General features: G+C 46.1%; 1 protein-coding gene across 1 annotated transcript in view; it reads left to right on the top strand.

Annotated features, from left to right (window-relative positions):
* Positions 1 to 5787: 5787 nt before the first annotated feature.
* The window catches only part of GDI2 (GDP dissociation inhibitor 2), a 60655-nt gene continuing 50716 nt past the window's right edge, over positions 5788 to 15726 (top strand). Inside the window, exon 1 of the mRNA XM_073002451.2 lies at positions 5788 to 6192. Coding sequence (XP_072858552.2) covers positions 5803 to 6192 — 390 coding nt within the window. The 5' untranslated portion in view covers positions 5788 to 5802. The remainder of the gene's footprint in view (positions 6193 to 15726) is intronic.

The following is a 15726-nucleotide window of genomic DNA, read 5'->3' on the forward strand; positions in this document are numbered from 1 at the left end:
AGCAGGGGATCCGCAAAGCTCTGTTCCAGCACCACGTTTCAAATTTACTTCCCCCCCCTCCCTTCTCAGCTTTCGTTACTATCCGGATTTCACACCCATCCACGGTGATTTGAAGGACAAGTGTGCGAATGATAGACCCTTGGTCTAGATGGGTGGGATAAAAATCAAATAAATAAAATAAATAAAATAAAAAATACATGATCTTGGTCTCCAGTGACACATCCTTACACTCTAATTTATAATTCCATGATTGCTGCCCTTCTGAGTCTCAAGTCTGCTTCTGATTTCTTGGCTGAAGTCTCCATTTGGATGGATGATTGGACCGAGGTAACACAAAATCTCTATTTCCATGTCTTCGTGGGCTTCCCATTAGCTCAGCACAATTAATTTGTCGCCACTGCTGTGGCTCTCCTGCCCTCTTTTTTTTAAGCAGCTTTCTCCACCGGCCCCACCCAGAAGCAGCTCACGCTCATTCTTTGTGCATGGCTATTGCACAATTCTGCTTTTCTTTTCGGATTTTAGATGGACGGATCTAACATTTCCAGAGCTGGGGGGGTCCCCACCTCCAGCTTCAGTGGTTGCGGTGGAATATTTCCCCACCCCTGAATTAAAATAGAGAACACCATTAATCCCTGGGCAGACAAAAAAAAGTTTACTTTCAGGGCGCAGCTATACAAGATGGAGGAGATCCGCCGTCAGCAGGCTCTCCCACGGATTTGTGGGTTGCGTAACGCTTAGTTTTATTTTGTGTGAAGGAGCTGTGGAGAGGCCACTTCAACCGATCTAGGGATTTAGCCCTGTGGTGGAGGAGCGAGGCATAACCTCTTTCTTCTGTCCATGATTTTCTTTGCTCTAAATGAAACCTTGGAAATACCATGTTGAAATTTATGCATTCATATTAAAAGTGTTATTTCCCCCATCAAATGGGAGAAAAAGCATTGCTTTATTCAATTTCCCTTGTAATCCTATTAGCCAGAATCCTGTTGGTGTTCAGGTCCATGCATATCATAAGTAAATGTTTTATCACAAAGAAGCCAAAATCCTATTAGTGCCTGAAGTGCCACTTCCTGCAGCTAATTGCAGTGAATTAATTGCAGTGAGGTGCCTTTCAGTTGTGCAGTCAGGCACATGACCAGACACATGACTGAGACATGCCACAGCACCTCATCAATTAGCCTCGATTAGCTGTAGAATAGTTCCCCAGATTACACCACCCCTTTTTCTCATCACTTGGCAGTCACAGCCTCAGTAACTTACTCTGAGACATCAGTAAGAGAAAGAATTAAAAAAAGTCTACTTAAATTTGAACAGATAACAGCATGCGAAAAATATGGCCGCTTTGAGCAACAGACCTCAACAGACTAACTGACTGCCAACAGACTCAAGAGGGGGAAAGAGTTCTTAGCAGAGAGGCGGGGCTCTCTTTGAATTCATAGGCAGGGAAGGACCTATTGGTTAGTGCTGTTAGTGATTGACAGTCAGCCCAATCCAGAAAGGTCCCTCCCAGTCACACCTAATAGAGGCAGCATGCAAGGTTGCAAACACTTCAAACCACTAACCCTGAGATTTGTCTCCCTGCATGGAGACCCCGAGAAGCACATTCATTCCCCGAGCCTTCAGTGCCTTGAGACCTGGTAACCCTTGAAAGGGTCAGGGTGGCGAGATCGAATTAAGCAAGCCAACCAGGATGGTGGTGGTTTTTAGTGTGCAGTTGGGCACAAAAGGGGCAGCTGGAATAAAAAAATGGTGTAGTTGGAAACCAGTAGAGATCAACTCAGGAGAAACGGAGTGGTTCTGGGGGAGAGCGGGGTGGTGGTGGCTTCCAACGGCATATTGTTGTTGTTGTTTTGTGGCCAACGGGAAGAAAGCTGGAGCCAACAGATTAGATTTTGTTGTGGCTAAGACGAACGGCGAGGTGGGAAAGCCAAAGTCTGGCTTAGTGATCTACCTTACGGCACTCGGCCTTCCTAACGCTTCAAGAGGCTTCTGGGATGAAAGAGCAGGGCCATCTCCAAAGCGGGCCGCAACTGTTTCCTGCCTTGGCTTTTGTGGGTTCTCTACAAATGGAACAGGAGCCTAAACCCCGTGGGTGCCCTTCCCTGGGCAGGAAATCAACATGGAAAAAGCTCAAGGTGGAAGGCAGAAGCCCAGCAAGGGCCTGGGTGAAACTCCGCTCAGACACGGTCTGACAGCCAGACAGGCTGGCATTTTTAATTCTTCCACTCAATCGCTGAATGGCAGAGTTGGGAAGGACCCCAAAGGTCATCTAGTCCAACCCGCTTCCAAAACAGGATATCCACAACTTGACACAACCTGGACACACCGTTGTTCAACCACTGTTCAAGAACCACCACAGAAAGAGAGTCTACAATCTTCTGGGGTGATCTGTTCTATTGTCAAGCAGTTCTTGTCCTCAATACCTCGATAACCTTCTTTCTAATGTTCAGCTGAAATCTCCTTCTTTGCAATTTGAACTCATGACTTTGTATTCTCCCCTGAAGCTACAGAAAGCAAGCTTGCTCCACCATCCAAATCATAGCCCTACAAACTGTTGGACTATTTACAACCTCGCATGCTGCCTTTAGTAGATTTGGCTGGGAGAGACTTTTCCTGGGCTGGGGGAAATGTCAATCAATCCAGCACTAACCATTCATTCCCTCCCGCCTTGGAATTCAAAGAGAGCCCGCCTCTCTGCTCAGGTCTTTTTCCTTTCTCTTGTCTGTTGGAAGCAGTCGGTGAGTCTTTTGAATTCTGTTGTTGAAAGCAGTCACGTTTGTTAGTTTGCTGTTTAATCTGTTTGACTGTAAGTAAGTGAAACCATTTAGTCTTTCATTTACAAATGTCTCTGAGTGAGTTACTGAGACTAGAGGTGCCAATTAATGAGAAAAAGAGGTTGACTAAACTGGAGGACTTGAAGATGTTCTGTTCTGCGTAGGGTTGCCAGACGTCCGGCAAAAGGAGGACATGTCCTACTTTTCAGGATCATGTCCTTTGTCCGGCAGGCAAAACTAAAAAACTTCAAAATGTCCGGCTTTTGTATCTCCACCCCCACCCCCACCCCCTGCAGCCGAACCTCTCCCTGTTACTTCCTTGGTTGAGTCCCTTGTAAATCCTCCGGTTCTTTCAAAGAGATCGGAGATAAGGTGGCTTGATTGTTTAGGGCTGACAGCCCTGGGTAATCAATCCCCGGCTTGTGGATGGCTGCTTCTGCCTGGAGCTGAATAAGGCAGGGAGGTGCAAGAGAAATGGATGGATGGATGGAAACCTGGACAGGAGTGAAGTGAGAGTGTGCACTTGCTTGCCTGCCGGTGGGGAGGCTGGTCTGGGGTTTGAAGGGGGTGGTGATTCAAAGCCAGGGAAATAGGGGCCAGTCCCATCCCTCCTTCCTCCTAAAGACGGGGAATAGGAGGCACTTTTATCCCCCCCTTCTGCCCTGACCCCCCTGACCCTGGGGCATGTGCAGAGTGCGTTTCCAGGTCCAGGAGCATATGCAGAGTTATCCCCTATGCTTGTGGGAGCTGGAACACACACATACACACACACAAGTGGATTTCTCTCAGTTTGAGAAATTGCAAAGGGTGGAGAAAATGGCTCTGTGTGTGTGTGTGTGTGTGTATGTGTGTGTGTGTGTGTGTGTGTGTGTGTGTGTGTGTGTGTGTGTGTGTGTGTGTGTGTGTGTGTGTGTGTGTGTGTGTACACACACATCCATTTTCTCCACCCTTTGTATTTCTCAAGCTGACAGAAATCCACGCCTTCTGTTTTCTTTCCTGGTTTTTATAAAGTGTTTCAAATCTGTCACACAACTTTTTAAACTTTTTACTTCACTTTATTATGCTTTTATTAAAATTTTAAAAATCAATATATAAAACAAGGGGGGATGGGTCTCCATTAAAGGAAGGAATAGATTGTCTCCATTGGTCCTGGGAGCCCAGTATGTGTATATGTAGATTTGCTTTGTTTTGTTTTTATTTTTAAACATTTTTTAAAACACGAAAACACAGTGGCCAGTGGATTCTGAGTTTTGTAGTCCAAAAAATGTAACTTTCCCAGTCTTGACCTTTCAGGACCGAGTAGGTTGAATGGTTATGGTATTGCCCCATGATCAAAGAGCTAGTCTCCCCGATACCTAATTCCAAAAGTGACATGCCCCCCACCCCACCCCACCCTGTGCACAGAGTCCCCTCAATATGTCCTCCTTTGTCCTCCTTTTTGGCTTTCTATGTCCTCCTTTTCGTACACATGTATCTGGCAACCCTAGTTCTGGGAATCCCTGCGCTTCTGCTGTTTAGCTTGTGGAAATTAACAAAAGAAAAAAAAACCCTCTAGAACACAAATATGGGAAGATGACTGCCATTTCAGGGTTCAGTTCTCTTTTCTCCAGGCTAAGTGGGATTAAATGATGGCTCATTTCCACAGATCAGTTTAATGCCACAGAGCTGAAGCAACCTATCTTCCAGTAGGCGCCAGGTGTGAACCGCCAATGGAGAAGAAGGAATAGCAAAGAGTCTTGTGCCACCTTGAAGATGACCAACTTTTTCTTCCACCATAGTCCCCTTCTTCAGCTACTTGCGCTCCCTACATTTGAGGAAATGACCTACACGACACACCACCTTATAAATAAGCCAAATAAAATTTGCTTAAGGTGGTTTTTTTTTATTTGTCGCAACAGGCTAACATTGGTGAGCTTACTAGGAGGAGTATTCTGCCAGGCGCCAAGCCAGGCGCTTTCCCCCTCCGCTGCCCTTCAGACGGGCTGGACTGAGACATCCACCGTCTTGGCCAACGTGGTCCCCATTGGACCACATCTGAAGAATATTCCAGAGAAAAGTTCCCGGCCATCCTACGGGTGGGTAGAAGGAAGATTTTAGGATTTGACTTTATTTGATCCAAATCAAATCCATCCTATTCAGGAGGCCTTTACCTCTGAGTAGACCTGCTACCACAGATCCACTGCCTACTCTAGCTGCTTACTTCTGGAGTAAATCTGAGAGTGCTCAGTGGGTCTTACAGTATGTCGAAGTAAGAGCAGAGCCCCTCGCACCCAGATCCCTACTACACGTTTTTGGTCAACAACAGAGACCAAGAGCATTCCTTCTTTGGACTACGACTCCCAGAATCCTCCCATGGTCTACTAATTGCTTTTTTGAGGGAGCCCTATTCGTCTGTGCAAGCGTTATCAGGCAGAATCGCTGAACGGGAGGTGTAACCCAAGACTCTTAGAGACAATAAATATTTATTATGTTTTACTGTACTTGGGTAATTTGTACAGTATTTCATCCAGCATTTAATCCCCCCCCCCATATGTCTGATGAAGTGGATGTGTCTATGGAAGCTCACATTAAAATAAGTCCCACATGCTTTTCTCTTTTCAAAAAATGTTTTATTTATTTGGATTTTGCCTAGATTAAGGCATAAACTCCACTTTTAATGGCCTTTAGGGCCCAGTTCATTTGCAGGCCGCAGCAACCAAGGGGAGCTCATCCCATTTCCTTTGAAGTCGAACCCCTCCATTTTTTGAGAAAAAGGACTTTCCAACCCCCACTCTTGTTATTGAATTATTTCTCATTCTGCCGCCCAGCCAAGGGCAGCGGCTTCCTTTTCCCCTTCTGCGCAGGCGCCAGCCTCCTCACAAGGCGTCAGCACCAACGTGGCATCGCCCCCCCTCCAACTCGGCTCGGCCCCGCCCCTTAGCGACTGGAGGCGTGGCAAAAAGCAAGCAAGACCGGCGGCCCTGATTGACGTTTCCCGGGAAACCAATAACAACGCAGGGCCGGGGAGCGCGCCCCCGCCCGCGCGGCCGAGATGGAGGAGTTTGGGGGGCGGCCGGGCTCCACCCCATCAGGGGCCCACCCAAACCCCGCCCAGGCCCCGCCCCGCCGCGGAGACTCCGCCCCTCTGGCGCGGTCTCTTCCCCACGGCGGCGGCGGCGGCAGCGGGAGGGGCCGGGCCGCCATTTTCTGCGCCTCCTCTCGGCCGGTCGGGAGCTGCAGTGTTAGCAGCGGCCGCCCTCCCGCCCCGCGCCTGCGCGCTCCTCACCCGCGCCCCTCCGGAGTCCCTGAGGCCGAGCCTTCCTCCTCCTCCTCCTCCTCCTCTTCCGCCTCCTCCTCGTCGTCGTCCCGGAGCTCCCGCCGCCTCGTCTCTACCGCCATGAATGAGGAGTACGACGTGATCGTGCTGGGCACCGGCCTGACGGTGAGGGCCGGGCCGGGCCGAGGGAGGCTCCGCAGGCCTTTTTTTTTCCCCTCAGAGCGGCCCCCTTCCAACGGCTCCCCGCCGCCCTTCCCGGCCTCGTTTTCTCTTCTCCTCACCCTCGGGCTTCTCGGCCTTTCTCTTTTCCCTTTCTCTTCCCCCCTGAGGGGGAAAAAAGCTGGGACCCTGAGGGGAAGCGGGGGGAAAATGAGGAGCTTGAAAAAGGAAAAAAAAGGGGATGTACTAAACGGATGATCACTGAAAGGGATGATCGGGATGATTGCCTGCAGTTCACCTCCAAGCCCCTAGATGTCACTATCTTTTTTCACTTAAGCTCAATTTAAACAAATAATAACCAACATAAAGCTTGTAAATATGTATGACTAATCTAAAAACGGGTTATTAGTGCATATATGTATACCTGGCACTGGTCTCTGTGCGTTTCCTGTGGGATGATGGCTGTATCTTTCTGATTTACGTGGGATGATGGGGTTATTAGTGCATATATGTATACCTGGCACTGGTCTCTATGCGTTTCCTGTGGGATGATGGCTGTATCTTTCTGATTTACGTGGGATGATGGGGTTATTAGTGCATATATGTATACCTGGCACTGGTCTCTATGCGTTTCCTGTGGGATGATGGCTGTATCTTTCTGATTTACGTGGGATGATGGGGTTATTAGTGCATATATGTATACCTGGCACTGGCCTCTATGCGTTTCCAGTGGGATGATGGCTGTATCTTTCTGATTTACGTGGGATGATGGGGTTATTAGTGCATATATGTATACCTGGCACTGGTCTCTATGCGTTTCCTGTGGGATGATGGCTGTATCTTTCTGATTTACGTGGGATGATGGGGTTATTAGTGCATATATGTATACCTGGCACTGGTCTCTATGCGTTTCCTGTGGGATGATGGCTGTATCTTTCTGATTTACGTGGGATGATGGGGTTATTAGTGCATATATGTATACCTGGCACTGGCCTCTATGCGTTTCCAGTGGGATGATGGCTGTATCTTTCTGATTTACGTGGGATGATGGGGTTATTAGTGCATATATGTATACCTGGCACTGGCCTCTATGCGTTTCCTGTGGGATGATGGCTGTATCTTTCTGATTTACGTGGGATGATGGGGTTATTAGTGCATATATGTATACCTGGCACTGGCCTCTATGCGTTTCCAGTGGGATGATGGCTGTATCTTTCTGATTTACGTGGGATGATGGGGTTATTAGTGCATATATGTATACCTGGCACTGGCCTCTATGCGTTTCCTGTGGGATGATGGCTGTATCTTTCTGATTTACGTGGGATGATGGGGTTATTAGTGCATATATGTATACCTGGCACTGGCCTCTATGCGTTTCCAGTGGGATGATGGCTGTATCTTTCTGATTTACGTGGGATGATGGGGTTATTAGTGCATATATGTATACCTGGGACTGGCCTCTATGCGTTTCCAGTGGGATGATGGCTGTATCTTTCTGATTTACGTGGGATGATGGGGTTATTAGTGCATATATGTATACCTGGGACTGGTCTCTATGCGTTTCCTGTGGGATGATGGCTGTATCTTTCTGATTTACGTGGGATGATGGGGTTATTAGTGCATATATGTATACCTGGCACTGGCCTCTATGCGTTTCCAGTGGGATGATGGCTGTATCTTTCTGATTTACGTGGGATGATGGGGTTATTAGTGCATATATGTATACCTGGCACTGGCCTCTATGCGTTTCCAGTGGGATGATGGCTGTATCTTTGTGATTTACGTGGGATGATGGGGTTATTAGTGCATATATGTATACCTGGCACTGGCCTCTATGCGTTTCCTGTGGGATGATGGCTGTATCTTTCTGATTTACGTGGGATGATGGGGTTATTAGTGCATATATGTATACCTGGCACTGGCCTCTATGCGTTTCCAGTGGGATGATGGCTGTATCTTTCTGATTTACGTGGGATGATGGGGTTATTAGTGCATATATGTATACCTGGGACTGGCCTCTATGCGTTTCCAGTGGGATGATGGCTGTATCTTTCTGATTTACGTGGGATGATGGGGTTATTAGTGCATATATGTATACCTGGGACTGGCCTCTATGCGTTTCCAGTGGGATGATGGCTGTATCTTTCTGATTTACGTGGGATGATGGGGTTATTAGTGCATATATGTATACCTGGCACTGGCCTCTATGCGTTTCCAGTGGGATGATGGCTGTATCTTTCTGATTTACGTGGGATGATGGGGTTATTAGTGCATATATGTATACCTGGCACTGGCCTCTATGCGTTTCCAGTGGGATGATGGCTGTATCTTTCTGATTTACGTGGGATGATGGGGTTATTAGTGCATATATGTATACCTGGCACTGGCCTCTATGCGTTTCCAGTGGGATGATGGCTGTATCTTTCTGATTTACGTGGGATGATGGGGTTATTAGTGCATATATGTATACCTGGCACTGGCCTCTATGCGTTTCCTGTGGGATGATGGCTGTATCTTTCTGATTTACGTGGGATGATGGGGTTATTAGTGCATATATGTATACCTGGCACTGGTCTCTATGCGTTTCCTGTGGGATGATGGCTGTATCTTTCTGATTTACGTGGGATGATGGGGTTATTAGTGCATATATGTATACCTGGGACTGGCCTCTATGCGTTTCCTGTGGGATGATGGCTGTATCTTTCTGATTTACGTGGGATGATGGGGTTATTAGTGCATATATGTATACCTGGGACTGGCCTCTATGCGTTTCCAGTGGGATGATGGCTGTATCTTTCTGATTTACGTGGGATGATGGGGTTATTAGTGCATATATGTATACCTGGCACTGGCCTCTATGCGTTTCCTGTGGGATGATGGCTGTATCTTTCTGATTTACGTGGGATGATGGGGTTATTAGTGCATATATGTATACCTGGCACTGGCCTCTATGCGTTTCCTGTGGGATGATGGCTGTATCTTTCTGATTTACGTGGGATGATGGGGTTATTAGTGCATATATGTATACCTGGCACTGGCCTCTATGCGTTTCCAGTGGGATGATGGCTGTATCTTTCTGATTTACGTGGGATGATGGGGTTATTAGTGCATATATGTATACCTGGCACTGGCCTCTATGCGTTTCCAGTGGGATGATGGCTGTATCTTTCTGATTTACGTGGGATGATGGGGTTATTAGTGCATATATGTATACCTGGCACTGGCCTCTATGCGTTTCCAGTGGGATGATGGCTGTATCTTTCTGATTTACGTGGGATGATGGGGTTATTAGTGCATATATGTATACCTGGGACTGGCCTCTATGCGTTTCCAGTGGGATGATGGCTGTATCTTTCTGATTTACGTGGGATGATGGGGTTATTAGTGCATATATGTATACCTGGGACTGGCCTCTATGCGTTTCCTGTGGGATGATGGCTGTATCTTTCTGATTTACGTGGGATGATGGGGTTATTAGTGCATATATGTATACCTGGCACTGGCCTCTATGCGTTTCCTGTGGGATGATGGCTGTATCTTTCTGATTTACGTGGGATGATGGGGTTATTAGTGCATATATGTATACCTGGCACTGGCCTCTATGCGTTTCCAGTGGGATGATGGCTGTATCTTTCTGATTTACGTGGGATGATGGGGTTATTAGTGCATATATGTATACCTGGGACTGGTCTCTATACGTTTCCAGTGGGATGATGGCTGTATCTTTCTGATTTACGTGGGATGATGGGGTTATTAGTGCATATATGTATACCTGGCACTGGTCTCTATGCGTTTCCTGTGGGATGATGGCTGTATCTTTCTGATTTACGTGGGATGATGGGGTTATTAGTGCATATATGTATACCTGGCACTGGCCTCTATGCGTTTCCAGTGGGATGATGGCTGTATCTTTCTGATTTACGTGGGATGATGGGGTTATTAGTGCATATATGTATACCTGGCACTGGCCTCTATGCGTTTCCAGTGGGATGATGGCTGTATCTTTGTGATTTACGTGGGATGATGGGGTTATTAGTGCATATATGTATACCTGGCACTGGCCTCTATGCGTTTCCTGTGGGATGATGGCTGTATCTTTGTGATTTACGTGGGATGATGGGGTTATTAGTGCATATATGTATACCTGGCACTGGCCTCTATGCGTTTCCAGTGGGATGATGGCTGTATCTTTCTGATTTACGTGGGATGATGGGGTTATTAGTGCATATATGTATACCTGGGACTGGCCTCTATGCGTTTCCAGTGGGATGATGGCTGTATCTTTCTGATTTACGTGGGATGATGGGGTTATTAGTGCATATATGTATACCTGGGACTGGCCTCTATGCGTTTCCTGTGGGATGATGGCTGTATCTTTCTGATTTACGTGGGATGATGGGGTTATTAGTGCATATATGTATACCTGGGACTGGCCTCTATGCGTTTCCAGTGGGATGATGGCTGTATCTTTCTGATTTACGTGGGATGATGGGGTTATTAGTGCATATATGTATACCTGGGACTGGCCTCTATGCGTTTCCAGTGGGATGATGGCTGTATCTTTCTGATTTACGTGGGATGATGGGGTTATTAGTGCATATATGTATACCTGGCACTGGCCTCTATGCGTTTCCAGTGGGATGATGGCTGTATCTTTCTGATTTACGTGGGATGATGGGGTTATTAGTGCATATATGTATACCTGGGACTGGCCTCTATGCGTTTCCAGTGGGATGATGGCTGTATCTTTCTGATTTACGTGGGATGATGGGGTTATTAGTGCATATATGTATACCTGGCACTGGCCTCTATGCGTTTCCAGTGGGATGATGGCTGTATCTTTCTGATTTACGTGGGATGATGGGGTTATTAGTGCATATATGTATACCTGGCACTGGCCTCTATGCGTTTCCTGTGGGATGATGGCTGTATCTTTCTGATTTACGTGGGATGATGGGGTTATTAGTGCATATATGTATACCTGGCACTGGCCTCTATGCGTTTCCTGTGGGATGATGGCTGTATCTTTCTGATTTACGTGGGATGATGGTGTTATTAGTGCATATATGTATACCTGGGACTGGCCTCTATGCGTTTCCAGTGGGATGATGGCTGTATCTTTCTGATTTACGTGGGATGATGGGGTTATTAGTGCATATATGTATACCTGGCACTGGCCTCTATGCGTTTCCTGTGGGATGATGGCTGTATCTTTGTGATTTACGTGGGATGATGGGGTTATTAGTGCATATATGTATACCTGGCACTGGCCTCTATGCGTTTCCTGTGGGATGATGGCTGTATCTTTGTGATTTACGTGGGATGATGGGGTTATTAGTGCATATATGTATACCTGGCACTGGCCTCTATGCGTTTCCAGTGGGATGATGGCTGTATCTTTCTGATTTACGTGGGATGATGGGGTTATTAGTGCATATATGTATACCTGGGACTGGCCTCTATGCGTTTCCAGTGGGATGATGGCTGTATCTTTCTGATTTACGTGGGATGATGGGGTTATTAGTGCATATATGTATACCTGGGACTGGCCTCTATGCGTTTCCTGTGGGATGATGGCTGTATCTTTCTGATTTACGTGGGATGATGGGGTTATTAGTGCATATATGTATACCTGGGACTGGCCTCTATGCGTTTCCTGTGGGATGATGGCTGTATCTTTCTGATTTACGTGGGATGATGGGGTTATTAGTGCATATATGTATACCTGGGACTGGCCTCTATGCGTTTCCTGTGGGATGATGGCTGTATCTTTCTGATTTACGTGGGATGATGGGGTTATTAGTGCATATATGTATACCTGGCACTGGCCTCTATGCGTTTCCTGTGGGATGATGGCTGTATCTTTCTGATTTACGTGGGATGATGGGGTTATTAGTGCATATATGTATACCTGGCACTGGCCTCTATGCGTTTCCTGTGGGATGATGGCTGTATCTTTCTGATTTACGTGGGATGATGGGGTTATTAGTGCATATATGTATACCTGGCACTGGCCTCTATGCGTTTCCAGTGGGATGATGGCTGTATCTTTCTGATTTACGTGGGATGATGGGGTTATTAGTGCATATATGTATACCTGGGACTGGCCTCTATGCGTTTCCAGTGGGATGATGGCTGTATCTTTCTGATTTACGTGGGATGATGGGGTTATTAGTGCATATATGTATACCTGGCACTGGCCTCTATGCGTTTCCAGTGGGATGATGGCTGTATCTTTCTGATTTACGTGGGATGATGGGGTTATTAGTGCATATATGTATACCTGGGACTGGCCTCTATGCGTTTCCAGTGGGATGATGGCTGTATCTTTCTGATTTACGTGGGATGATGGGGTTATTAGTGCATATATGTATACCTGGCACTGGCCTCTATGCGTTTCCAGTGGGATGATGGCTGTATCTTTCTGATTTACGTGGGATGATGGGGTTATTAGTGCATATATGTATACCTGGGACTGGCCTCTATGCGTTTCCAGTGGGATGATGGCTGTATCTTTCTGATTTACGTGGGATGATGGGGTTATTAGTGCATATATGTATACCTGGCACTGGCCTCTATGCGTTTCCAGTGGGATGATGGCTGTATCTTTCTGATTTACGTGGGATGATGGGGTTATTAGTGCATATATGTATACCTGGCACTGGTCTCTATGCGTTTCCTGTGGGATGATGGCTGTATCTTTCTGATTTACGTGGGATGATGGGGTTATTAGTGCATATATGTATACCTGGCACTGGCCTCTATGCGTTTCCTGTGGGATGATGGCTGTATCTTTCTGATTTACGTGGGATGATGGGGTTATTAGTGCATATATGTATACCTGGGACTGGTCTCTATGCGTTTCCAGTGGGATGATGGCTGTATCTTTCTGATTTACGTGGGATGATGGGGTTATTAGTGCATATATGCATACCTGGCACTGGCCTCTATGCGTTTCCTGTGGGATGATGGCTGTATCTTTCTGATTTACGTGGGATGATGGGGTTATTAGTGCATATATGTATACCTGGCACTGGCCTCTATGCGTTTCCTGTGGGATGATGGCTGTATCTTTCTGATTTACGTGGGATGATGGGGTTATTAGTGCATATATGTATACCTGGCACTGGTCTCTATGCGTTTCCAGTGGGATGATGGCTGTATCTTTCTGATTTACGTGGGATGATGGGGTTATTAGTGCATATATGTATACCTGGCACTGGCCTCTATGCGTTTCCAGTGGGATGATGGCTGTATCTTTCTGATTTACGTGGGATGATGGGGTTATTAGTGCATATATGTATACCTGGCACTGGCCTCTATGCGTTTCCAGTGGGATGATGGCTGTATCTTTCTGATTTACGTGGGATGATGGGGTTATTAGTGCATATATGTATACCTGGCACTGGCCTCTATGCGTTTCCAGTGGGATGATGGCTGTATCTTTCTGATTTACCTGGGATGATGGGGTTATTAGTGCATATATGTATACCTGGCACTGGCCTCTATGCGTTTCCTGTGGGATGATGGCTGTATCTTTCTGATTTACCTGGGATGATGGGGTTATTAGTGCATATATGTATACCTGGGACTGGCCTCTATGCGTTTCCAGTGGGATGATGGCTGTATCTTTCTGATTTATGTGGGATGATGGGGTTATTAGTGCATATATGTATACCTGGGACTGGCCTCTATCCGTTTCCTGTGGGATGATGGCTGTATCTTTCTGATTTACGTGGGATGATGGGGTTATTAGTGCATATATGTATACCTGGCACTGGCCTCTATGCGTTTCCTGTGGGATGATGGCTGTATCTTTCTGATTTACGTGGGATGATGGGGTTATTAGTGCATATATGTATACCTGGCACTGGCCTCTATGCGTTTCCAGTGGGATGATGGCTTTATCTTTCTGATTTACGTGGGATGATGGGGTTATTAGTGCATATATGTATACCTGGCACTGGTCTCTATGCGTTTCCAGTGGGATGATGGCTTTATTTTTTTAGTGGTCCCTCAACATGGAATATTAATTCGTTCCAGAACAGCAAATATATGTTGAACCCATAAGTATATGGAAAACTGGTAATCTGTTATGGACCCATCAAACATGTAATCCCAGTATAAAAGAAAATAAATAAATGAAGGAATGTAAGCACACAAATAGGTCATAGAAACAGCTACTTGCCAAAAAAGTAGCAATTGTGTTCAAAGCAATTCTTTTTTTTTTTTTTTTTAGTATGGAGCTCATGACTTGCCTGTTACCATTCACAGCACAGCTGCTATGTTTATTTTATATAAGGAGTATTATTTGTTTGCAGCTTATCAGGTGCTTTCACCTGCCTTGGTGCTGGCTGTTCTGTGGCCGGCTCCAATGACCAGGTGCTAGACATAGCAGGAAAGGATAAGACTACAGCTGAAGTCTGTATCTGATATCTCCCCATAGTGTACTCAGGTTACAGCGTAGCCAGCAGTGTACAGCAGCAGCACAGTTTAGCTTTAAAGGGTACCAGATGTTACATACAGCACTGATGTTACCTGTCTGTCATGGGTTTGGAGGGAAAGTTCCATCCTATGGGGAGTGGAAGGCGGGACATCAGGAGGAGGGGCTGTACTGTATATATATGTGAAGCCTGTGTGGAGAAGCAGGAGGAGAAGCTGGAGAAGAGCTGAGAGAAGAAGCTTGAGTGGGAGTCTGTGTGTCAGACAGGGTACTACTGTGTGTCAGTCAGTACCAACCTGATAGGTTCAGGTGTCTGTATGGTTAGCCAGAACTGATAGGTTCAGGGTCTGTGCTTCAAGTTAAGTGTTCTGTGTGAACCAAACTGTGTGTATGTATGATTGAGACTAAGCCACGTTACTGTATCTTATTCACTTGATCCTTTTATTTTTCCCTGTGTGTTATTTAATAAACCTTGTTCTTTTATTTGTTAAAAATCCATCCCTGGTCTGTGTGACTTCTTATAGGGAATGGTTGGTGGCAGCTTAGTGAAACTGTGGCATATCCCAGTAGGTCTGGGTTTGTCACATTGTTTTGTAGGGGGAAAGCTAAGGTGCTTTTCACCAAAAAACAACCTGGACCCAAAACAAACAAAAACAGTCATATAATAACATACAATACCATACTTACTTATACTTACACTCTATTAGGCATTTAAACATTTACCATTAACAATACATCAAGTTACCTTTATTCATACAAACCAACATGTTTAATAAACAGACACATTTGACTTTTTGTCATCAAAATATATACATAGTCCATGTTTCTTTCGCCGTCTTCATTCTTCAGGTCTTCTTGACAAGGCGTCAGCAACACAGTTCACTGACCCTCTGACCACCTTCACTTCAAAGTCATAGTCTTGCAGATTTAAAGCCCACCTCATAAGTTTACTATTGTGGGTTTTCATTGTCTTTAACCATTGCAGTGGTGAATGGTCAGTGCACAGAACAAAATGTCTTCCCCAGATGTAAGGCTTGGCCTTCTGGATCGCGTAGACTATGGCCAGGCACTCCTTCTCCACGGTTGCCAAATGTCTC

Source organism: Pogona vitticeps, chromosome 5, assembly GCF_051106095.1.
Source record: "Pogona vitticeps strain Pit_001003342236 chromosome 5, PviZW2.1, whole genome shotgun sequence".
In the NCBI taxonomy this organism is placed as follows: Eukaryota; Metazoa; Chordata; class Lepidosauria; order Squamata; family Agamidae; genus Pogona; species Pogona vitticeps.